Source organism: Schistocerca serialis, chromosome 5 (assembly GCF_023864345.2).
Source record: "Schistocerca serialis cubense isolate TAMUIC-IGC-003099 chromosome 5, iqSchSeri2.2, whole genome shotgun sequence".
NCBI lineage: Eukaryota > Metazoa > Arthropoda > Insecta > Orthoptera > Acrididae > Schistocerca > Schistocerca serialis.
The window spans coordinates 423,713,248-423,738,530 of NC_064642.1; the positions used below are offsets into that span (position 1 = coordinate 423,713,248).

Here is a 25,283-nt window from a genome sequence, read left to right on the forward strand (position 1 = left end):
TCAGAAAATTCCTTGTTTCTGTGGTTTATTGCCAGCAGAAATTCTCCAAATATAGTCAAGTTTTATGAGTCATTGCCCTCATGTTTGAATTCAACTATCTATTTCTTAAGCATAAATTTGAAAATGTCACTTGTGAAGGGCAGTTTCAAATTTGGAAATTCAGATAACAGTATTGAAAACATTTGAGGTGTAGCATTGGACGAGAAATGATCAGAGGTATATGACCTAGCTGACACCAAAGGCAAATCAGACAGTGTGTGGTATGAAACTTCCTGGCAGATTAAAACTGTGTGCCGGACCGAGACTCAAACTTGGGACCTTTGCCTTTCATGGGCAAGTGCTCTACCAACTGAGCTACCCAAGCACGACTCGTGCCCTATCCTCACAGTTTTAGTTCTGCCATTACCTCGTCGCCTACCTTCCAAACTTCAGAGAAGCTCTCCAGAACTAAAGCTGTGAGGACGGAGCGTGAGTCGTGCTTGGGTAGCTCAGTTGGTAGAGCACTTGCCCACAAAAGGCAAAGGTCCCAAGTTTGAGTCTCGGTCCGGTACACAGTTTTACTCTCAGGGCACACTCCGCTGCAGAGTGAAAAATCTCATTCCGGAGTATGGTGAATTTAAATGAAGAATCTGCTATTAAATATATTTCAACAAGGTTTGTGCTGAGTTAATTTGGGTGTGGGGTGGGCGTGGTTGGGGGAGGGGAGGGGGGGGGGGGGGAGGGAATACTATGTGATCAGGCCCAGAGAATCATGTGATGTCAACTGCCATTTTATCCTCAGTCATATGACATAATTCAGGTGTCGCTTGGAGTTTCATATGATCAACACACTGCTCTTCCAGCCATCATGTTATCCAGGCCTTGACACTACTTCTCATTCAAGTAGCGCCTCAGTTGACATCATGGAACTGAGTACATTCCATTCTAGTCTTCCATCAAGGAAAAGTGCATGGCAGTGCCAGAACAGATGTCCTATGCAAGGCAGTTGGAGTTGTTGTCATTGGACTGCGGTAATTGAATATTAACCAAAAGTAGACATAATAAGTGGATCATGTTTGGACCATTCTGAAAACAAAAAATTATATTTGAATGCCAGTTCATTACTATAAATGAAACATGTTCGTCCACTTCATGCTGGATATGAAACAACAGTCAAAACAGTCTGTGGTAATGCTATACCAGTTGAAGTGTGATTGATTTATAATATTTTCTGTCATCAGTGAGAGTGCCATGGGACAGCAGGTTGTGGTTTTTTTCTTTTTTAATTAAACACTCCATGCAGCAGAGAATGCCATGAAGTTCTTCTTTGAAAACTATTTCTGTAAGATTTGTCCTAATCTCAGCGGATGACCTTTTGTTTTCTGTGCCTTTGTGTTTGACATCTGCGTTAAATGTAACAGACAGTTGTTCTCATGTCCTTTGCCCAATCTTCAATGCCAAACAGCTTGAGAAAGAGTTGAGAATGGGTAATGACTTGCCCCACCACTTGACTTGCTTGGATGCCAACCACAAAGTTTTTCTACATACAATGTGCCAATCACGCATTTATTTCAGCAGAAAGATAATAATTCATAAAAATGTTTTTTTCTTCAAAATATTAGTAGGGTCAAATCAAACAATGGAAACTCAAGGTATGAATATCAACAATGTAGGAAAAGATAGATTGCTACTTATCATAAAGAAGACATGTTAAGCTGCATACAGGCACAGTTAAAAGACACTTACGTACAGCTTTCTGCCATAGCCTTCATCAACAAAAGAGAAACACACACCATTCATACACAAGCAAGTACACGTCATGTACACATGACGGCCACCTCCGGCGTCTTGGACTGGATTGGTTGGTATGGTTAGCAATTGAGTGAGCACTTCGAAACCAGAGAAAAAGCTGTAATTGCAAGAGTAGGTACTCATGTTACACTATGATCTTTGTTACAGCCTTAACAAATGACAGCTGCATGTAACGTGACTTAAGTTTTTCACAAATGGTGTACCTCCTAGAGGCATCTGTGTAGCTGAGTTGCTACCATTTGGCAGAGTTAAAAACTGAGTTACCATAGGAATATTTATCAGAGTGTACACTTTCCCATTCTGGCACTCTTCGGACAATTTTTTATCATTGGTGCTCTGTGATTTATGTTTGCTGCTTCAGTGAGAGAAGTTAGCCTGCAGTTTCCTATGTGCGGTGTAATTTATTTACTTATGGAGTTGGGTACATGCAGTAAGGCAATATGAGATATCTATCAACCAGAAAAGGCTGATTGTTGGAGTGCACTCAAATGGAGTGTGTGTCTGAACACTTCTACATGTACGTCCATACTCCGCAAGCCACCTGACGGTGTGTGGCGGAGGGAACCTTGAGTACCTCTATCGGTTTTCCCTTCTATTCCAGTCTCATATTGTTCGTGGAAAGAAAGATTGTCGGTATGTCTCTGTGTGGGCTCTAATCTCTCTGATTTTATCCTCATGGTCTCTTTGCGAGATATACGTAGGAGGGAGCAATATACTGCTTGACTCCTTGGTGAAGGTATGTTCTCGAAACTTCAACAAAAGCCCGTACTGAGTTACTGAGCATCTCTCTTGCAGATTCTTCCGCTGGCAGGTAACTATCTTCCCCATAACGCTTTCACAATTACTAAATTTTCCTGTAACGAAGTGCACTGCTCTCCGTTGGATCTTCTCTGTCTCTTCTATCAACCCTATCTGGTACGTATCCCACACCGGTGAGCAGTATTCAACCAGTGGGCAAACAAGTGTACTGTAACCTACTTCCTTTGTTTTCAAACTGCATTTCGTTAGGATTCTTCCAGTGAATCTCAGTCTGGCATGTGCTTTACCTGCGATTAATTTTATATGGTCATTCCATTTTAAATCACTCCTAATGCCTACTCCCAGATAATTTATGGAATTAACTACTTCCAGTTGCTGACGTGCTATATTGTAGCTAAATGATAAAGAATCTTTCTTTCTATGTATTCACAGCACATTACACTTGTCTACATTGAGATTCAGTTGCCATTCCCTGCACCATGCGCCAATTCGTTGCAGATCATCCTGCATTCCAGTACAATTTTCCAATTTTAAAACCTCTCAATATACTACAGCGTCATGTGCAAAAGGCCTCAGTGAACTTCCGATGTTATCCACAAGGTCATTTATATATATTGTGAATAGCCACGGTCCTACGACACTCCCCTGTGGCACACCTGAAATCACTCTTACTTCCTAAGGCCTCTCCATTGAGAATGACTTGCTGCATTCTGTTATCTAGGAACTCTTCAGTCCAATCACACAATTGGTCTGATAGTCCATATGCTCTTACTTTGTTCATTAAACGACTGTGGGGAACTGTATAAAACACCTTGCGAAGTCAAGAAACACAGCATCTACCCAGGAATCCGCGTTTATGGTCCTCTGAGTCTCGTGGACGAATAGCGCAAGCTTGGTTTCACACAATCGTCTTTTTTGAAATCCATGCTGATTCCTACATTGTAGATTTCTAGTCTCCAAAAAAGTCATTATACTCGAATGTAATACGTGTTCCAAAATTCTACAACTGATCGATGTTAGAGTTATAGGTCTATAGTTCTGCACATCTGTTCGACGTCCCTTCTTGAAAACAGGGATGAGCTGTGCCCTTTTCCAATCTTTTGGAATGCTACGCTCTTCTAGAGACCTACGGTACACCATTGCAAGAAAGGGGGCAAGTTCCTTTGCGTATTCTGTGTAAAATCGAACTGGTATCCCATCAGGTCCAGCGGCCTTTCCTCTTTTGAGCGTTTTTAATTGTTTTTCTATCCCTCTGTCATATATTTCGATATCTACCATTTTGTCATCTGTGCGACAATTTAGAGAAGGAACTACAGTGCAGCTTTGGAAAAATACATTTAGTATTTTGGCCTTTAGTCTGTCATCCTCTGTTTCAGTACCATTGGTCACAGAGTATCTGGACATTTTGTTTTGATCCACCTACCACTTTGACATAAGACCAAAATTTCTTAGAATTTTCTGCAATGTCAGTACATAGAACTTTACTTTCGAATTCATTGAACGCCTCTCGCATAGACCTCCTTACACTACATTTTGCTTTGTGTAATTTTTGTTTGTCTGCAAGGCTTTGGCTATGTTTATGTTTGCTGTGAAGTTCCCTTTGCTTCCGTAGCAGTTTTCTAACTTGGTTGTTGTCCCATAGTAGCTCTTTGGTGGACGCAGGCACTTGTGACACTTGTAGTGTCCCATTTTTTTGAAAGCAACGGTATCTAAGCATTAGGTGTGCTTGCTTGTGTAAAGGTATCTCAAGGGCAGATTAACAGATGATGAAAATTTGTACTCACTAATCAGTTTTACTGGCAGTTGTAAATAATTCTATCAAATTAGTGTATAGGTCAATGTGATAATTGATAAAAATACTATTGGATTTATCTTTTCCATGTTGAAACTCCCTAAGTATTGATTTAAAGCAGATTAAGCTGAATGCTAACTGGAAGTAGTCCTTTGTAAGGTGACTGGCTGCACTTGTTAGAATATCAAGAGCTCAGATGGCAACCCAGTTCTAAGCAAAGAAGGGAAGGCAGAAAGGTGGAAGGAGTATATAGAGGGTTTATACAAGGGCGATGTACTTGAGGACAATATTATGGAAATGGAAGAGGATGTAGATGAAGATGAAGATGAAATGGGAGATACGATACTGCGTGAAGAGTTTGACAGAGCACTGAAAGACCTGAGTCGAAACAAGGCCCCGGGAGTAGACAACTTAGAACTACTGACGGCCTTGGGAGAGCCAGTCCTGACAAAACTCTACCATCTGGTGAGCAAGACGTATGAGACAGGTGAAATACCCTCAGACTTCAAGAAGAATATAATAATTCCAATCCCAAAGAAAGCAGGTGTTGACAGATGTGAAAATTACCGAACTATCAGTTTAATAAGTCACACCTGCAAAATACTAACGCGAATTCTTTGCAGACGAATGGAAAAACTGGTAGAAGCGGACCTCGGGGAAAGATCAGTTTGGATTCCGTAGAAATGTTGGAACACGTGAGGCAATACTGACCTTACGACTTATCTTAGGAGAAAGATTAAGAAAAGGCAAACCTACGTTTCTAGCATTTGTAGACTTAGAGAAAGCTTTTGACAATGTTGACTGGAATACTCTCTTTCACATTCTGAAGGTGGCAGGGGTAAAATACAGGGAGCGAAAGGCTATTTACAATTTGTACAGAAACCGGATGGCAGTTATAAGAGTCGAGGGGCATGAAAGGGAAGCAGTGGTTGGGAAAGGAGTGAGACAGGGTTGTAGCCTCTCCCCGATGTTATTCAGTCTGTATATTGAGCAAGCAGTAAAGGAAACAAAAGAAAAATTTGGAGTAGGTATTAAAATTCATGGAGAAGAAGTAAAAACTTTGAGGTTCGCCGATGATATTGTAATTCTGTCAGAGACAGCAAAGGACTTGGAAGAGCAATTGAACGGAATGGACAGTGTCTTGAAAGGAGGATATAAGATGAACATCAACAAAAGCAAAACAAGGATAATGGAATGTAGTCGAATTAAATCGGGTGATGCTGAGGGAATCAGATTAGGAAATGAGACACTTAAAGTAGTAAAGGAGTTTTGCTATTTGGGGAGCAAAATAACTGATGATGGTCGAAGTAGAGAGGATATAACATGTAGACTGGCAATGGGAAGGAAATCGTTTCTGAAGAAGAGAAATTTGTTAACATCGAGTATAGATTTAAGTGTCAGGAAGTCGTTTCTGAAAGTATTTGTATGGAGTGTAGCCATGTATGGAAGTGAAACATGGACGATAACTAGTATGGACAAGAAGAGAATAGAAGCTTTCGAAATGTGGTGCTACAGAAGAATGCTGAAGATAAGGTGGGTAGATCACGTAACTAATGAAGAGGTATTGAATAGGATTGGGGAGAAGAGAAGTTTGTGGCACAACTTGACTAGAAGAAGGGATCGGTTGGTAGGACATGTTTTGAGGCATCAAGGGATCACAAATTTGGCATTGGAGGGCAGCGTGGAGGGTAAAAATCGTAGAGGGAGACCAAGAGATGAATACACTAAGCAGATTCAGAAGGATGTAGGTTGCAGTTGGTACTGGGAGATGAAGAAGCTTGCACAGGATAGAGTAGCATGGAGAGCTGCATCAAACCAGTCTCAGGACTGAAGACCACAACAACAACAACAATTTTGCGCTGATGTAAATTTGTTACTGCAGTCACGGTCCAGTGCGAGTTTACTAGACTGATCGTATGTGACAGCTATCTCAAACCCTCTCATCATCAACATTGAATGCATACATATGTCAGAAATGTTGAGGTGATCCAAAGTAGAACAGCGACAATTCAAAGAGAATGAATGCTCTTGTGATTTTTGTGTAGAGATTGGTCTTTCTGCGTGTTGGATAACCAGAGAGAGTCGGAACTCTCAGTGGTGAGATAGAAGCAGCAACAATCACGATGTGATTCTATATGTTCAAGCATGCTGCCAAATCACTTTCATTTACTGAAGGTAGATTTCTGATCCGAGGCTCGTGTTGTAATTCCTTGTATACGCTGTCTATCCAAAAAGTTCTGAGACTGGCTTTGTTCCTGGTATATGAGCTATGTCAGCACAATAGCTTCTTAGATCCAATGACAATAAACAAGTGCATTCAACAAGTTAGTTATGAGCAGGCAGCTTTTAGTTATGGATATGTGGCTTTAGTCTGTTAACATCGTTACGTCGCAAATCATAGTGGAGGACCCTACCCCTCCCCATCCGCCCCCTCCCTTCCAAGGGGCTTGCTGCTCTTTGACAGGCTTGTGCTTGTTTACCACGGGCCCCAACCTTTGCAGCATCCTTTCCCTTTTGTACTGCATGTCTACCCTCTTCCTATTCTTTATCCTCTCCCCTGGGGAGCATGTCTGGGATGGTTTTGGGAATGTGTTCTGCATTTTCAGTAGCCAATATGAGAACAGTCTCTCCACTGTTTTTCATTCCATTTTTCTTTCTTCGTATTCCTTCTTCTATCCCTCCTCCGCTTCGGCGTTCGAGGTTCCTTGTTTTCTTATTTCTCCCTGTGTGCTCCTGAAGGCTGGCCCATGCAACTGATGCATAACAAGTGACTGGGTAACGTGTAATTCACATGCCCAGGTTGACAGGTAGGGATTGCTTGTACCCCTTGACACAGGCTGGGCCCAGGGAAGGATGATTGCCTGAGCTGCTACCTTACCAAATTGCCGATTGGTCCCTTTGTCAGGTGTTCAGGAGGTGTGACCTGAGGTGTGAACTGTCACCTAAGCTGGGTGCACCCACTCTGAGAAGGGGTCCCAGCTGGAAGCAACACGCCATCAGAGACTCTGGCAACCATGGGAGATCTTCTCACAATGAGCCAATCATCTTCTTCACACTCAACATCTACTAAATGTAAACTGAATGAGGCTAACGATTCAAAGACCCTCCCAGCTGCACCTCGGTGCCTTGTGGTTTCACGTACTGAAGATGATCAGTCCGTTGCTACAGTAAATCTATTTATTATTCAGAAAGATGTTGATGCTGTTGCCGGCTCTTTGAAATCGTGCTCTTGTTTATGCACTGCTACTTTGCTTTTTGAGACTACTTCTGATTCTGAAGCACAACAACTGTTTGAAGCTTTGCTCCTCCACGACTGTCCTGTTCCTGTCGATGCCCATTGAATGCTGAATTCTCCTCATGGTGTTATTTACGCTAGGCTGCTCGATGATCTGACCGAGGTGAACAGGGTGTCATTGCTGTCCATTGGGTGATGAAAAGGGTAGATGCATCCTTACTGCCCACACACACTCTTTTTCTCACTTTTGATAGAGTGTTGCTTCCGTCAAAGAGCAAAGCAGGCTATGAAGTTATCATGGTCCTTCTGTACATTTTCCGATGCGCTGCTACCATTCTTATCGTTACAACCACACTCAAATGTCCTGTTGACATGTGGCCAAATGTGTAGCCTGTGGTAGGGGTGCTCACAAGGGTGATTGTCTGCCTCCTCCTCCCCACTGTATCAATTGTAGTAGGGACCATGTCACTGCCTCCCGAGATTGTCCTGTGTATATCGATGAGATTCGGGTGAAGGAAAAAGTACCTTACCTGGTCGTTCGCTAGTTGTTGGGTAGTCAGAAACACTGCGGTCTACCATCTGGCACTTACGCTACTGTTCTTTCTACATCTCGCTCCACGAAGGATGTGACCATCCAGACACGCAACCTCAGATTCAGCACTGCAGTTGTAAAATCACCCATTGCCATGGTAGCATCCCCATCTCCTCCTCCAGTTGTGCATCAAGCCACAAAAATGTTGCCTCACAGAGTGAAGTGATCTGTTACACAACTGGCAGGCTGGAAAGGACAGAAGGAATACTCCTGCAAAGACTTACATCCCTCTGGCGAACAACCATCTGAATCTTCGCCTGCCAACCCTGAAGATTCCAAGAAATCAAACAAAGGCAAACGGTCTTCTCCTTCGCCGATTCATAGATCCTCTTCGATGGTGTTGCCGGTGTGCACTGCCAATCGTTTTCTGCCCTGAACTCCGCAGACTGACAGAAGGAGATTGTTAATGCCTCTGTAGATTTCATGGAGCAGGATCCTCCAGCTTCTGTACTTTGTGGCAGTGAGTCTTTGAAGGCTGGCACTCGGCAGCCACTAAGGTGATGCTCCTTTATTTTTTTCTCTCCTCCCCTTTCTTTTCATGACTCCTTCAGTGGAACATTCGCAGCCTTTGATCCGACAAAGAGGACTTGCGGTTTCTCTTGGAATCACAGCCATCCGCTTGTTCTCTGCCTCCAGGAAACAAAACTGTGTCCTCACGACCATTTCAAGCTCTCACGTTTCTTCCCGATCTTCTTTGACCTTCCCCCTGTGGATGGCATTCCATCTCATGGGGGAGTCATGCTGCTCATCCGGTACGATGTTCATAGACATCCCATCTCCCAGACTGCCCTGCTTCAAGCTGTTGCAGTCCACATTTTCCTTCCTCACTTCACCTTTTCGCTTCATACCTTTTACATCCCTCTATCATTCGGTGTCACCAGGGCAGACTTTCTCCAGCTTATTGGGCAGGTCTCTCACACCTTTGTGCTGCTTGTTGACTTTAATGTGCACCATTCCCTTTGGGGCTCTCCCAAAACCTGGCAGAGAGGTGCCCTCTTGGCTGACCTTCTCAATCAAATTAACCTCACCTGCCTTAACATGGGAGCACCTACGTTTCTTTCAGACTCTGCACACACCTATTCTCATTTGGACCGCTGCTGCACTGTCCACCTTGCGCATCATCTCAAGTGGTAAGTTCTCTCTGACACATACTTGCGCAACCATTTCCCGTGTGCTATCCATTTTCTGATCCTACCCTATGTAAATGCACACTCAAATTGCAGCTTTCTAAGGCCGACTGGAAGCTTTACTCTTCCCTGGCGATCTTTGACAAACAAAATTTCCCCGATTGTGATGACAGGGTAGAATATCTTGGAAATGTTATCCTTACTGCTGCAGAACGTTCCATTCCTCACACTTCCTTTTTACTGTGGCATGTCTCTGTCCCTTGGTGCACTAAGGCATGTCGTGACGCAATTCACATGCGGAGACATGCTCTCCTCGATTTTAATCGTCATCCTATGATGGCAAATTACATTCGTTATAAACAGTTGCATTCTTCGGGCTGGCAAAAAAGCTAGCTGGGTTTCCTTTACTAGTTCTTTTAAGAGTTCCACTCCCTCTTCTGCTGTATGAGCCAACCTTAGATGGCTCTCTGGGACCTAGGTCCATTCCCCAGTTTCTTGCCTGATAGTAGCGGATGTCATAGTGGACCCTGTTGCTATCTCCAACACCTCTAGCTGCTACTTCGCGGTGATTTCGAGCTCTGCCAACTATCGCCCTGCCTTTGTCCATCAGATATGAGTGGAGGAGGCTTGGGTGATACCCTTCTCTTCTCAAAATCGTGAGTGCTATAATGCCGCCTGTACTAAGAGGGAGCTGGATCAAGCTCATACTTCATCCTGATCTTCCGCTCCAGGGCGGGACATTGTTCACATTCAGATGTTGCAGAACCTTTCTCTTGCGGGCAAGCACTTTCTTCTTCATATATACAATTGGATCTAGGCAAAGGGTACATTTCCCAGACTCTGGTGTAAAACCACTGTCATACCCATACCTAAGCCTGGTAAGGACAAATACCTTCCTTCTAGTTATCCTCCATTTCTCTCAACATCTGTGTTTGCAAGGTGATGGAATGTATGATTCATGCATGGCTGGTGTGGTGGCTCAAGTCTCGTAATGTACTAACTGCACAGTGAGGATTTTGAGTGCGCCATTCTGCAGTTGACCATAGCATCATTTTATCAACCCATGTCATGAATGGTTTTCTGTGGAAATACCAGACTGTGGCCACGTTTTTCGAGTGGGAGAAAGCCTACGACACCTGCTGGAGGACTGGTATCGTCCGTACTCTCTACACTTGGGACTTCGATGGCTGCATGCCCTGTTTCCTTCAAGAATTTTTAAAAGACCTATTTTTCAAGGTATGTGAGGGTTCTGTCTCACCAGATCTTTATCCAGGAAAAGTGAGTGCCTCAGGGTTCTGTCCCGAGTGTCATCCTCTTTGCTGTCACCATTAACCCTTTTATGGCCTGTCTCCTGCTGGGCATTTTCAGCTCCCCCCTTTCCATTGACGATTGTGCAGTCCGTTGCAGTTCTTCACGGACTTGTCTCCTTGGGTGGCGTCTTCAGCTATGCCTCAGTTGTCTTCACTGATGGGGCATTGACAATGGCTTTTGTTTTTCCACTGACAAAACCGTTTGATGAATTTCTAACAGTGCATTTGTTTTCTTTCACTATCTTTACACCTTAGTGCTGTTGCTCGTTCGTTGAAACTACGAAGTTCCTGGGACTCATGCTTGATAGGAAACTTCCTTGCTGCTCCCACTTATCGTACTTGGCCACCGGCTGTACATGGTTCCTAAGTGTCCACGTGCCCTCAGTAGTACTTCCAGGGGAGTGGATCAGATCAGGCTCCTCCGTTTTTGCCGGTCCCTTGTCCATTCAAAACTGGGCTGTGGGTGTTTTTGTGTATGCATCTGCACGCCCATCCCTCTTACGCTGTCTCAATACTATCCACCATTGTGGCACCCGTTTGACCACTGGGACCTTTCACGCTACCCCAGTTGAGAGTCTGTATGCAGAGGATACCAAACCACTGCTGTCGTACCACTATGACTTTCTCCTCAGCAGATACACATGCCATTTGTGTGCCATTCCTAGCCACGCATCCCATAACTCCTCTTCGATGACTCCTTTGATTGCCAGTATCAGGCACAGGCTTTTCAGTTGTGTCATCTGCTCCGGAAGAGCAACAGCACCAAGGTGTAAAGATGGTGAAAGAAACCAATTGCACTGTTAGAAATTCATACAAACGGTTTTGTCAGTGGAAAAATGAAAGCCATTGTCGCTGCCCCATCAGTGAAGACAATTGAGACATCACTGAAGACGCCACCCAAGGAGACAAGTCCATGGAGAACTGCAACAGACTGCAAAATTGTCAATGGAAAGGGAGCCGAAAATGCCCTTGTTAGTGGGTTGTGTCACTTTGGCATCACCACTGGTTCTCTCTTCAGGGAAACAAGCTCAGGGAATTTAAGCCTCTTCCAGTGGCTTGGATGACTTGCTCTTGGCGCACTCACCATGAAGAGATCATTTTAGCTATGTTGCATATTATACACTGTCTTTTTAGCCATTAGCATTTGTTAAGTGGTGCTCCCCCATCACTTTGTGCTCATTGCCCTCAACCTTTGATGGTTTGCCATTTCCTAACAGAATGCCCTTTTTTTAACCACTTACATTCTCAATTATGTTTGCTGCCTCTGAGTTAACGGCCGTTTTAGCGAATGAAGTGTGGACTGTTGATTGCGCTTTACTTTTTAATCATACCAATATGGTGAAGGACATTTAATTTTTAGTTCAGGACCTCCATTTCTGTATGGCCTATTTATGGACTTTTCTCCAAGTCCCTGTTTTTAGTCATCTTTCCTTCTGTCAGTTGGACTTAACATCTCCAGAATGTTGCGAAAAAGAGGACAATTTTGTGCAAAGATTGTCCCACATAATTTGACCTCTGAACAAAAATGATACAAAGGGACACTTGCTGTGACTTGGCTGAAGTGAAAATTGCAGTCGATTCTTGTCTGGAAAAAATTGTCAAAGGTGATGACGCTTTGTGTTACCAATACAAACCTACCACAAAATGACAAAGTGCCGAAATTCACATGAAGGTCAATGCTTTGACGACATAACCAACATTCAAGTGAATGTGATGCATAAGTTGAACATCATTTCTGATTCTCCGACAATTTCACATGGTTGTATGAATGTTCTATGCACTGCACTAGAGTAGGGAAGATTATATACAACTACTGAAGCATTAAAACCACCATCTTAATTTTCTTCTAGTTTTCATTAAGCCAGTCCAAAACTTTTTGAACTGACAGGGTACTTTTTGACAATTAGATCTGCCAAATTTAATTTAACTCGCATAAGAATAAACAGTTTGCAGTATTTTTAAGGATTTTGATGAAAACAGCTAACAGCTGAAATACAATTTCATTTTCGATTTCCCATTTGTTGTAAGAAAATACTGAACATTGTAATATGTTTTAATGCACCATGTTCTTATGTTTGCTTGACCTACTTTTAGCTTCTTCAGGAACTAAGTGCAACTCACTTCATTGTGTCAAATTTAATTTTTTACTTGGTAGGAACTTTTATGGTAAACATGGAAACTAGGATTCTCAGAGGAAGCAAGTACACTGTAAAAGCCAGGGAAGTGTCAAGGAATTCGTAAAGTCTTGGAATTTGTCTGAGAGACATTAAAGTTAGTTGAAGTGTTGATTGATGGAAATACATGTTCAGAGTCATTTTGTTAAAAATAACTCAGTTTCTGCTTCATATAAAATTGGTTGTAGAGTCACATGTTGAGAGAGAGAGAGAGAGAGAGAGAGAGAGAGAGAGAGAGAGAGAGTTCAGTCCACATTTAAACACACGTAGATATTCAGGTTTTGTTTCCTTTGCTACTTTCAAGCAAAGTAGTATTGTGCAGACTTTCTCGCAGTGTCTTGTTTAAAGTTTAGTGGTTGTAGTGTGAAGACCACCTAGTTTGAAACAATATGTATAATTACTATCAACCTCTATTGGCGTTACATTCCTGCAACAATAGTTTGGATTCCATGGAGGTTTTTCATATATTGGAAGTTATCACGTAGTGACAGGACCTGGCATGGAATGCTGACAGACACCAGTAATGGAGGAATTTCCACAAATGACAAGAGCTTACACAATTCTTGATAAAATTGTAAATCTTCCTGCTAAACATGGAATTATTATTTATAAGTGAGGTGGAACCTCAAAAAAATTTCCTTTCTGTCAATGAAAATTGGTAAAATAAAAGTTACTCTCACTTGCATTAAAAATTGGCTGAGAGAAATTGGAAATTTCAGGGACATCTTTTGCTCAAACATTTTTGCCATCCTGCTTTAGCATCAGTGTCCTTCATGTGTCCCCCCCCCCCCCCCCCCCCCCCCTCCCCACACCGCAGTATAATTTTATCAAACATGTTATATCTGTGGATATCTTAATAATTTTTATTTTTATTTTTAGCAAGATGAATGGGAAAGTAAACATAGACATCTTCTAAATTTTATCCAAACAAAGGCAAAACCTCACATTTTCTACCTTCCAAGTACACACAATACGAAAACAGAAGAGAGGCTTGTAGCTAGCCAGAAGTTGGTTGCAAGTAAGTAAATAATTATTTATTATGCTAATGCTGTATGTGTTCTAAGCCATGTAGACCGTTTTCAGTTTTGTGTTGTAACAGACATAGTTTTTATCAGGAGCATATAATTGATGTGAATGGAGTGTTTTGTCTAACTACAATGCTTAAAATGTGAAGTGATATAGTGCTGTATGTGCATTTCCTTCTTTTTTTGAGCAGAAATGATTGAGAAGAAACGGGAGGAAGTGCGGTTGGAACTGGAAGCAATTGAGAAGCGTGGGAGGTGGAGGCAGGGCTTAGGGGATCAAGAGGGAGGGTTAGCCCAAGAGGCAAGTGATGATGAGCAAATGGATAGCCTTGAAGTAGGAGATAAGGAAAACCGTTTGCAGAGTGTGGGTAAGTGAATCAGTGCTTTGAGTTTATGTACGTTTTATGTTGTTGTTTTAGTCCTCAGTCTTTCACTATACAATACATATGAGTTGAGTATCTTAATTATGAAAGTAAATGATGCATGTCTGCTGTGCTAGATCTGACCTACAGTATGTTGATGCAGTTGCTGTTGAATTTGAGGAACTGATTATATTTAAATGGTATTTAGTGATTGCAAGTAATTTTTTAAGTTGAAGAACTAAAGGACAACATAAAGTCTTACACATGAAAAAGATAATAGAATCAGATGTTTGTAGGAATGTGAAATGCTCAAAATAATAAAGATATGAAATGGTAGAGAAGTGTGGGTGAGAGAAATCTGAGATGAACAGTGGACTGGGACGTTACATATGTGAAATTTCAGTTTGCTGTCTGCTAGCTTATCTCAAAATCTGCCCACTGTGTACTCTGCAGATTTCACTTGTTGACCATCCCAAGAAGATAGCATATGGAGGAGAATAGAGTAGCCATACCCAAATGACTTTTACGAAATAATACTTTCTGCAGTAAATTGTGTACTTGTACGTGTACCAAAATGTACAATAATTGTGTTGAGTGGCATTTGGCCTAATATCTACATCTGTACTCCACAAACCACCTTTTTCTTTGTGGTGGAAGGTAATTAGTGCACCAGTCACCTCCACCCCACCCCCCTCCGCTTTCCTGTTCCAATCGCAAATGGTCCGATTGTTGGTAACCCTCTGTGTGAGCTCAGATATGCCTTATTTTGTGTTCATGATCTTCGTGTAATATGCAGGGTATTGTCCTCCTTCACCCCCCCCCCCCCTTCACCCCCCCCCCAAAAAAAAAAAATAAAAATGACAAGCTTTAGGGGCCGGTTCTTTATGCAAAAATAAGAAAAAAAGTCTAGTAAACATGTGCTCCAAAATGTCTACCTTAAGAACTGTGAGTATTTATTACTCTACAATACTATGAAACAGATCTCTTCTACTGAAGTGACTTCTGCTTTCCATATTTTGGAAGGACCAAACCAAGGAAAAAAATGTCCAGTAAACATGAGGTCTAAAACACATACTTTAAGAGGTCTGAGCATATGTTCATCTTCACTAGTGTGAAACATACCCCTTCTACTGAAAAAGTGCTCATAACTCTTAAGGTATGTTTTTTAGAGCCCATGTGTACTAGACATTTTTTTCTTGTTTTTGGTGTAAGGGGCCTGTCCCTAAAGCTTTATGGAGTTTGTTTTGGGACACCCTGTATGTAGAAGGGAAGCGATATACTGTTTAAATCTGAAACTGACTGGGTGTACAGGTTTTTCAATAAAATTTTGGGTGACTGCCATATATCTGCTACAAGAAGTGGCAGATAGCTGACAGTTCATCTGATATTTTATGGAATAGTATATTGGTTGACTCTTCTAGGAGTGTAGGCTCTCTAAATTTTAATGGTAAACCACACTGTGATGTGGAATATCAGTTTTGTAGCTACTGCTACTGGAGTGGAATGAATATAGTACTAAGGTGTTCAGTTGTAGAGGTTACAGCAGCCTAATAGGAAGTCATCACCATGGTATTTTTTGCATTTAACAGATATTCAAAGCTTTTGCCATGTCAAAACGGCCAAGAAGTTGCAGTAGAAAGTGCAGGATTAATCAACAGTTGAATCCTGAACCCTTGGTATTGTGGGGTGACACTTACCCACACTAGCCACTCACCCTCAATAAAGGCAGTGGCTAAGATATAAATTGCAGTATTGTAGAGTCCTGGTAATTTGAGCCCTGGTATTTCGAGATTCAATGTAATTCAAGCTGGGATTAAGAAAATTATAATTATACATAAAACTACAGTAAAAACTAGTTTTCATGTTGTCCACATGTACATTTTATGCACTTTGAATGTTTTACCGTATTTACTCGAATCTAAGCCGCACTTTTTTTCTGGTTTTTGTAATCCAAAAACCCGCCTGCGGCTTAGAATCGAGTGCAAAGTAAGTGGAAGTTCTGAAAAATGTTGGTAGGTGCCACCACAACTAACTTCTGGCGTCGAATTATGTAGCGCCACACAGGCATGCTTTGCAGGCACAAAGGTACTGGCGACAAGAGCTTTTTTTCACCGCCCCGAGTTTCGACCACTGCATTTTCATACATTATCCAACGAAGTAAATACAAATTCCGTATTGTTCATCTTCGAATGTAGCAGCATTTCAACGTACTACGAAAATCCGACTGGCAAGATTGTTTGGGATGTTTGTCAATATGGCCAAATCTACATTCTGAATTTTTTCCTACCTGTGACAAGAGATCGTTGCTAATAAGAACTTTTATGAATTGTGAATCGCATGCAGTATTCTTTTCATCATAAGAATAATACCGTACGAATATAAACATGTTGCCATGTATTCTTTCGTGTTTGCTGCTATCTCATTTAAATCCTGTCTGCCTAATAAACTACGAAACTAGGGTAAGACTACAGCAAACGCGGAATAATATACATATCATGCCATGTTTATATTCGTATTGTTCTTATGCCTGATAGTGATACAGTCAGAAATGAAGCACGACAATTGACAAGATTTTTAAATCTAAGATGACTAATTTCTGTGCAGAATGTAATGTACTACAGAGGCGTCTGCAAAGATTTTCAACCGGAGAAAAATATTCGCTAAACTCTCGTTCAGAACATCTTCTATCATACACAGTCTATTATTTGGTTCTTGTTGATCATTATCAAAGAAAGCAGCAGTGTAAGTAACAGCAAATAGCAAGCAGTCTCTTGCCACTGTTTCGCTAATGAGACGATTCTTTTTTTTTTTTTTTGTAAGCGGTGGTAGCGCGCACAAAAGCAAGCCATGCCGCGAGCGGCGACAGGTTGTAAACACTCAGTATCAGAATGCGACAAACAATGCATGACACAGTACAGTAATGCATTTTCAGCTTAGAGTGACGTAAACATCTATAACAAAGAGAACGACACTTACCAGATCAAAGAAAAATAAGCAATCAATTCAAACCAGACGAAGCACGTGAAAAAGGAATGGTACCCGTATAAATATGTACGGAGCACCTGACGTATAGCAATGGCTACATGGTAAAGCTTAACTGCTAAGCTTAAGACTCGAACCAAACTACTGTAGCTTTATAGTCATTAATTCGACCTAAATTGTGTCTCATATTACAGTGGACCAACTTTGTTTCGATTTGGATGTGCGACCTAAAACTTTTCTCTCCCTTGGAATTTCGAGTCTCAAATTTCAGGTGCGGCTTAGAATCGGGAAAATTTTTTTTCCTTGATTTCGAGTCTCATTTTTCAGGTGTGGCTTAGATTCGAGTGCGGCTTAGATTCGAGTAAATACGGTACATTTCGAACTTTCGTTCAATTTTTCATGCACAGTGCAGGTAAAACTGTCCCACTTAGGGTTTTTGTTCATAATGCACAGAAATAACTTTGACCTCTGACTGCTAATGCATTTTTATTACAGATGGACAGGTACCATTAGATTTCTAGGAGTGCATTTGCACTTTCTTTGTTGACCATTCACTAATTGGTACTGGCTGACTAGCAATAGTGGTTGTTAAATACAGTATGCCTAAGTAGCAATACAGTACACCTTTTACAACATTGGCTGAAAAGTGTTGTATGTACTGTCATTGGTTGTGTAGTAACATCTATACTGTAGTGAGCCCACCTGCATCATGTTAATTTTAAAGTATGTACGGCGTACTGTACATTTCTAACTGGTGTGCTTGAACCAGTTTGCAGTCAGAATCAGACTGACTGTAAAATTGGGCAAATACTCAACAATAGCATACAGTTCTGCAGGAGAGGCTAAAAGCCTAGATTGGGGCCAGTGGCATACTTAAGTGTTAAGGTGCAGCAATGTTGTTGATGCTCACCATGAGGTATGAGTGGAACAATACGTGGTGTAGGCTACTGGTTCTAAACAATCAGTAAAAGAGTGGCGGGCAGATAATATATTTGGAAACAAAAGACATTGTAACATTCTCACGTCAGTAGAGAAGTGAAATCCTTAAAGTGTTCAGAAAAAGAAAATGGCAACATATTCAAAAGAATCAGCTAAATATCTGTGACAGCTAAGTTTCACAGCTGTCTTGTTAGTATGATGATAAAAAATAGAGACATCACAGACAACAGTCTATTAAGTAAACAAGAAAGGCAGTGAAGATAAAAATTAATGTAAAAAATTTCTTTTTGTTTATTTTATTTCTCCTTGTATTATCGAAATATAGACCTGACTGTCTACATTTTGTAAATGGCATAAGTTTAGAATAGGTGTAATGTTAACTTTTTAGACAGAAACCTTACCTCAATAAAAGTTCGTAATTTTAATTAGTCAGAATATGTTAAAAAATAAACTGTACTCAAGGTGCTGCTTAAAACTGGGGAAGTTGTCTTATATTCAAGGTCACCTTGTACTTGGCTCAATACCGTATATGCTTTGTTTTTGGGTATTTGATTCAGTGGTTTTTTTTTTTTTTTTTTTTTTTTTTTTTTTTTTTTTTTTTTTTTTTTTTTTTTTTCCCCCCCAATATGTAGAAATGATCTAGTGGATGACCTCAGAAAGTTTGAGGCTTTTTGCAGACAATACTGTTGTCAATAGGAATTTTGCAACACCAGAAGGTTAAAATCTTTCAGTGTTGCAACTTTCCTATAGACAACACCATTGTCTACAAAGTGCAGGAAGACCTGCAAAGGATTGATGGTTGGTACAGGCACTGGCAGTTGACTCTGAACGTAAATGAATGTAACATATTGCATGTAAGTGTGTTAAGAGGTCCATCACTGTTTAGCTATGCTGTTTGTGGGAACTCACTGGAAACATTAACAGCTGTTATATATCTAAGTGTGACCATCCAAAGTGACATAAAGTGGAATGACCACATAAGACACATTGTATGCAAACCAGATGCCAGGCTGAGAGTCATGGCAAGAATCTTAAGGAAATATAATTCATCATCAAAAGAAGCGGTTTACAAAGCACTTGTTCGGTCAATTTTGGAATGTTGTTCATCAGACTTTGACCCTTGTTGTTGTTGTTGTTGTTGTTGTTGTCTTCAGTCCTGAGACTGGTTTGATGCAGCTCTCCATGCTACTCTATCCTGTGCAAGCTTCTTCATCTCCCAGTACTTGCTGCAACCTACAGCCCTCTGAATCTGCTTAGTGTGTTCATCTGTTGGTCTCCCTCTACGATTTCTACCCTCCACGCTGCCCTCCAGTGCTAAATTTGTGATCCCTTGATGCCTCAGAACATGTCCTACCAACCGGTCCCTTCGTCTTGTCAAGTTGTGCCACAAACTCCTCTTCTCCCCAATTCTATTCAATACCTCCTCATTAGTTATGTGATCTACCCATCTAATCTTCAGCATTCTTCTGTAGCACCACATTTCGAAAGCTTCTATTCTCTTCTTGTCCAAACTATTTATCGTCCATGTTTCACTTCCATACATGGCTACACTCCATACAAATACTTTCAGAAACAACTTCCTGACACTTATATCTATACTCGATGTTAACAAATTTCTCTTCTTCAGAAATGCTTTCCTTGCCATTGCCAGTCTACATTTTATATCCTCTCTACTTCGACCATCATCAGTTATTTTGCTCCCCAAATAGCAAAACTCCTTTACTACTTTAAGTAAGTGTCTCATTTCCTAATCTGATTCCCTCAGCATCACCCGATTTAATTCGACTACATTCCATTATCCTTGTTTTGCTTTTGTTGACGTTCATCTTATATCCTCCTTTCAAGACACTGTCCATTCCGTTCAATTGCTCTTCCAAGTCCTTTGCTGTCTCTGACAGAATTACAATGTCATCGGCGAACCTCAACGTTTTATTTCTTCTCCATGGACTTTAATACCTACTCCAAATTTTTTTTTGTTTCCTTTACTGCTTGCTCAATATACAGATTGAATAACACAGGGGACAGGCTACAACCCTGTCTCACTTCCTTCCCAACCGCTGCTTCCCTTTCATGCCACTCCACTCTTATGACTACCCTCTGGTTTCTGTACAAATTGTAAATAGCCTTTCGCTCCCTGTATTTTACCCCTGCCACCTTTAGAATGTGAAAGAGAGTATTCCAGTCAACATTGTCAAATGCTTTCTCTAAGTCTACAAATGCTAGAAATGTGGTTTGCCTTTCCTTAATCTATTTTCTAAGGTAAGTCGTAGGGTCAGTATTGCTTCACGTGTTCTGCGGAATCCAAACTGATCTTCGCCATGGTCGGCTTCTACCACTTTTTCCATTCATCTGTAAAGAATCCACGTTAGTATTTTGCAGCCGTGACTTATTAAACTGATAGTTCGGTAATTTTCACACCTCTCAACACCTGCTTTCTTTGGGATTGGAATTATTATATTCTTCTTGAAGTCTGAGGATATTTCGCGTGTCTCATATGTCTTGCTCACCAGATGATAGAGTTTTGTCAGGACTGGCTCTCCCAAGGCCGTCAGGAGTTCCAATGGAATGTTGTCTACTCCCGGGGCCTTGTTTCGACTCAGGTCTTTCAGTGCTCTGTCAGACTCTTCACGCAGCATCGTATCTCCCAGTTCATCTTCATCTACATGCTCTTCCATTTCCATAATATTGTCCTCAAGTATATCGCCCTTGTATAGACCCTCTATATACTCCTTCCACCTTTCTGCTTTCCCTTCTTTGCTTAGAACTGGGTTTCCATCTGAGCTCTTGATATTCATACAAGTGGCTCTCTTTTCACCAAAGGTCTCTTTAATTTTCCTGTAGGCAGTATCTATCTTACCCCTAGTGAGATAAGCCTTTCCATCCTTACATTTGTCCTCTAGCCATCCCTGCTTAGCTATTTTGCACTTCCTGTCGATCTCATTTTTGAGACAATTTCTATTCCCTTTTGCCTGCTTCATTTACTGCATTTTTATATTTTCTCCTTTCATCAATTAAATTCCCAAGGATTTCTACTAGCCCTCGTCTTTTTACCTACTTGATCCTCTGCTGTCTTCACTGTTTCATCTCTAAAAGCTACCCATTCTTCATCTACTGTATTTCTTTTCCCCATTCTTGTCAATCGTTCCTTAATGCTCTCTCTGAAACTCTCTACAACCTCCGGTCATTTCAGTTTATTCAGGTCCTATCTCCTTAAATTCCCACCTCTTTGCATTTTCTTCAGTTTTAATCTACAGTTCATAACTAATAGATTGTGGTCAGAGTCCACATCTGCCCCTTGAAATGTCTTTACAATTTAAAACCTGGTTCCTAAATCTCTGTCTTACCATTATATAATCTATCTGATACCCTCTAGTATCTCCAGGATTCTTCCATGTATACAACCTTCTTTTATGATTCTTGAATCAAGTGTTAGCTATGATTAAGTTATGCTCTGTGCAAAATTCTACCAGACAGCTTCCTCTTTCATTTCTCTCCCCCAATCCGTATTCACCTTCTGTGCTTCCTTCTCTCCCTTTTCCAACTCTCGAATTCCAGTCACTCATGACTATTAAATTTTCAGCTCCCTTCATTACCTGAATAATTTCTTTTATCTCATCATACATTTCATCAATTTCTTTGTCATCTGCAGAGCTAGTTGGCATTTAAACTTGTACTACTGTAGTAGGCATGGGCTTCGTGTCTATCTTGGCCACAATAATGCATTCACTATGCTGTTGGTAGTAGCTTACTCACACTCTTATTTTTTTTTTTTATTCATTATTAAACCTACTCCTGCATTACCCCTATTTGATTTTGTATTTATAACCCTGTATTCACATGACCAAAAGTCTTGTTCCTCCTGCCGCCGAACTTCACTAATTCCCACTATATCTAACTTCAACCTGTCCATTTCCCTTTTTAAATTTTCTAACCTACCTGCCCAGTTAAGTAATGTGACATTCTATGCTCCGATCCATAGAATGCCAGTTTTCTTTCTCCTGATAACGACGTCCTCTTGAGTAGTCCCCACCTGGAGATTCGAATGGGGGACTATTTTACCTCCGGAATATTTTACCCAAGAGGACACCATCATCATTTAACCATACAGTAAAGCTGCATGCCCTTTGTAAAAATTACAGCTGTAGTTTCCCCTTGCTTTGACCCTCATCAAGTATTATTAACAGGAAAGAAAGAGAAGATTCTACTAAAAGTGAGATGTTCGTCATGGAATTGTTTAGTAAGCATGAGAGCCATTTTGGAGATGCTCAACAAACTCCAGTGGCAGTTGCAACAAGAGAGGTGTTATGTATCGTTGGGAAAATGCTGTTGAACTTTTGAGAGCCGATGTTTGCAGAATAATTGGGTAACATGTTACTTCCTCCTGCATACATTCTGAACATGATTTTGATGGAAAAAAAATCCAGAAAGTCTACTTCATATAGCTGTTCATCAACAGTCCTACACCCACATCATTTTCAAATGTAACAGAGAAGGGGGAAAGGTGGTAATGAAACCAGAGGTGTCGTGCACCGCAAACTGTAAGGTGGCTTGTGGAGTATAGATAAGATGTAGAGGTTTCCTATTGTGTTAACTTAATGTAATGCTTTCATTCTGACACAATAACCATCACCATCCTTGAAGTTAGGATTCCAGGGCCCCTTAGCGCGAGATTATGTGTTATACTCTCATTAGAAGCTGTGAATTGTATCATCATCAGCTTAATAGTTTATCTATTGATAAAACATTAAAAAAAGAGTTGAGCTCCATATGTTGTTGACAGATGATGTGTAATTTCTGCTTTTTGACTAACCATGTCCAGTAAGTGTAGACAAAATGTAGCATTTTGTATGAATATATTAACATACAGCACATTTAATATCTAAACTTGGAAACTAGTGGTGCCATAAATCTCAGTGTGTAATATTTCTACTTGTGTGCAAATTCCCAGATGAAGTAGCAAGCTCATATGCTAGTCTTCTTATATCAAATACTACAATAGTATTTGATAAATGCTGCCTTAGTTCATGTACAAAAAGCAGTGCATCCAAATTTACTATAACTGTATTTTTGCATTGAATGCCCTATGAACCCTTTCCATCACAGACTGATTTCATTAGGCAGAAGTCTCAAGTTGTACTTAACTTTATCCTGTTCAGCTAAACTATATAATCCATTGCCATTCTTTATACATATGAATGATTATAGCCATATATACTGTTATTGACATTACTGTTACCAGTGTAACTGTTACTGCAACTTTAATCTGACATTTATTTTGCAGGTGGTGAAATGAATGTTAGTATAATTGAGAGTGTGGTCAAGGTACCAGGATCAGGTAAGGAAGGGGAACATTACCGTAAGAGTAAAGATAATGAAAAGTTAGGCTCAAGGGACTCAAAATCTAAAAAGGTAGATATACAGTACAAAAAAGAAGGTGGGAGGGAAGAAAGGGAGGAGCCTATGGATGCTGAGTCTGAGCATGAGCAGGATGATCAAGATGATCAAGATGATCAAGATGATCAGGATGATGAGGAATCAAATGAAATTAGTGGGGAAGTTGAGGAAGGTGAAGTAGAAATAAGGACAGTTATAAAAAGAGAAAAATCAGTGGAGGAAAATAGTACAACAAATGAGTAAAATATTCGTGTTTGTGCAGAAAAATTTAAGGCTGATTTCTCAAAGCTATTGAGGAAAGACACCAGTCCAAAATTGCAGTCAGGGCAGCTGCGAGATGTATTAATAAAGATGGGTTGTACAAATTTCTTTTGATAGTTTTGTATTATGTATAAATTGACAAATTTGTGGATTTTTATTAAATTTCAGTCTTAATTTTCCATAGATTTTTGAGCAAATTTGGCGGGGTAATGTTGCCTTTCAAAATTATTCTCTGCAAATTATACACCCTTATTAAGTAAGAAAATTGACGAATAGGAAAGGTAAGTATCGTGTGAGGGTGCAGTAGTTACAAAGATGTGGTGGAGTGTGAAAATTGTTTGTGTGTAAGGTGCTTGTGTGTGAGTTTTTGATGGACTATCATTCCTATATTTACCTCTAAACTTTTTTTTCCAGTAGTTGAGTTGATTCTTGCTTCCTGTCCTTTGTTTTGTTATGATAGTGGAAAGAAAATAAAATTATATTCTGTGCACAAGTGGAGTGTGAGATTAGTGCAGTTTTGTTTTGAATATAAAACTTATTTCCAAAGTATAAGATATATCAATTCAGAATTTACTTTGTCATGTTCACCTTGGTGCTCATCAATTTTTTAACTGAATATTGTCCGTATGTTGAGCTGTGAATGATTCAGGTGAGTTTTTTGAGTACAGTGCATGTAACAACGAAATATTGTAGATTCCAGTGCAACAATCACTTCAGGAACAAATAGCCCATGTTCATGTATCAGTTCCTTGTGGTTACTGTACACAGGAAACTTTTACAATACACTCTCATGACCAGTTGAATCTTACATTGCACAGTTCAGCAGGCAAGATGATTTTAAAATAGAACTTAACTAGATTTATGAGAGAGGTTGCAGTTCCTTGCCATCTTTGGACAGGGAGGGGAAATTTTTCAGCTTAGGTATTATTGGAAATACCTGTTAAATTATGCCTTACAGAAGTCTTTTCTACCATATTGGTGGTACAATGACGATGTGTCAAACTGACTGAACAACTTCAAGCTACAGTCCTTACTTTTGTTGTCTTATCATGCTGCTGTTACCATAATGGTAAATTTTTTTACAAAGTTCATGCAAGGCGTTACATTAAATTTTATTCTAATGATTCAGTTTTATATGATTTTGTTATTTTCACAGAACTTAACAGAAAATTTTTGTATTTGAAACAGTATTTATGCTTTGTTGCCATTATAATGGAATATACAAATTTTTGTTAAATATTCAAATTCACTGGCATAGTAATTTGTTTTTAACTGCAAAAAAATTCATTACTTTTGGATATGAGTAATGTTCATCTTACGCTAATCATTTATGATTTGTAACTGCTGGACATTATATTCAAGAAAAAATATTTTTTGTTTTAAAACCATGCATATTGCTACTTTTTGAAATAAAAGTTTTAAGGTATATTGTGATTATATTTGGGCGTGTTTTGGTTATTTTTCGTCTTAATAATATGCTCTATCCACCTTCCTTCCCCACTCCATTCTGTGAATTTGCAAGTACAAAATTTTTCTACCT

General features: G+C 40.3%; 1 protein-coding gene across 2 annotated transcripts in view; it reads left to right on the forward strand.

Annotated features, from left to right (window-relative positions):
* The window catches only part of LOC126481339 (pinin), a 62,453-nt gene extending 37,444 nt beyond the window's left edge, over positions 1 to 25,009 (forward strand). The window contains exons 8-10 of one of the 2 annotated variants that reach the window (XM_050105023.1): positions 13,660 to 13,798; positions 13,994 to 14,173; positions 23,370 to 25,009. In XM_050105023.1, the coding sequence (XP_049960980.1) occupies positions 13,660 to 13,798; positions 13,994 to 14,173; positions 23,370 to 23,725 (675 nt within the window). In that variant the 3' untranslated portion in view covers positions 23,726 to 25,009. The remainder of the gene's footprint in view (positions 1 to 13,659; positions 13,799 to 13,993; positions 14,174 to 23,369) is intronic. The other variant, XM_050105024.1, reaches the window with a different exon arrangement.
* Positions 25,010 to 25,283: the final 274 nt, after the last annotated feature.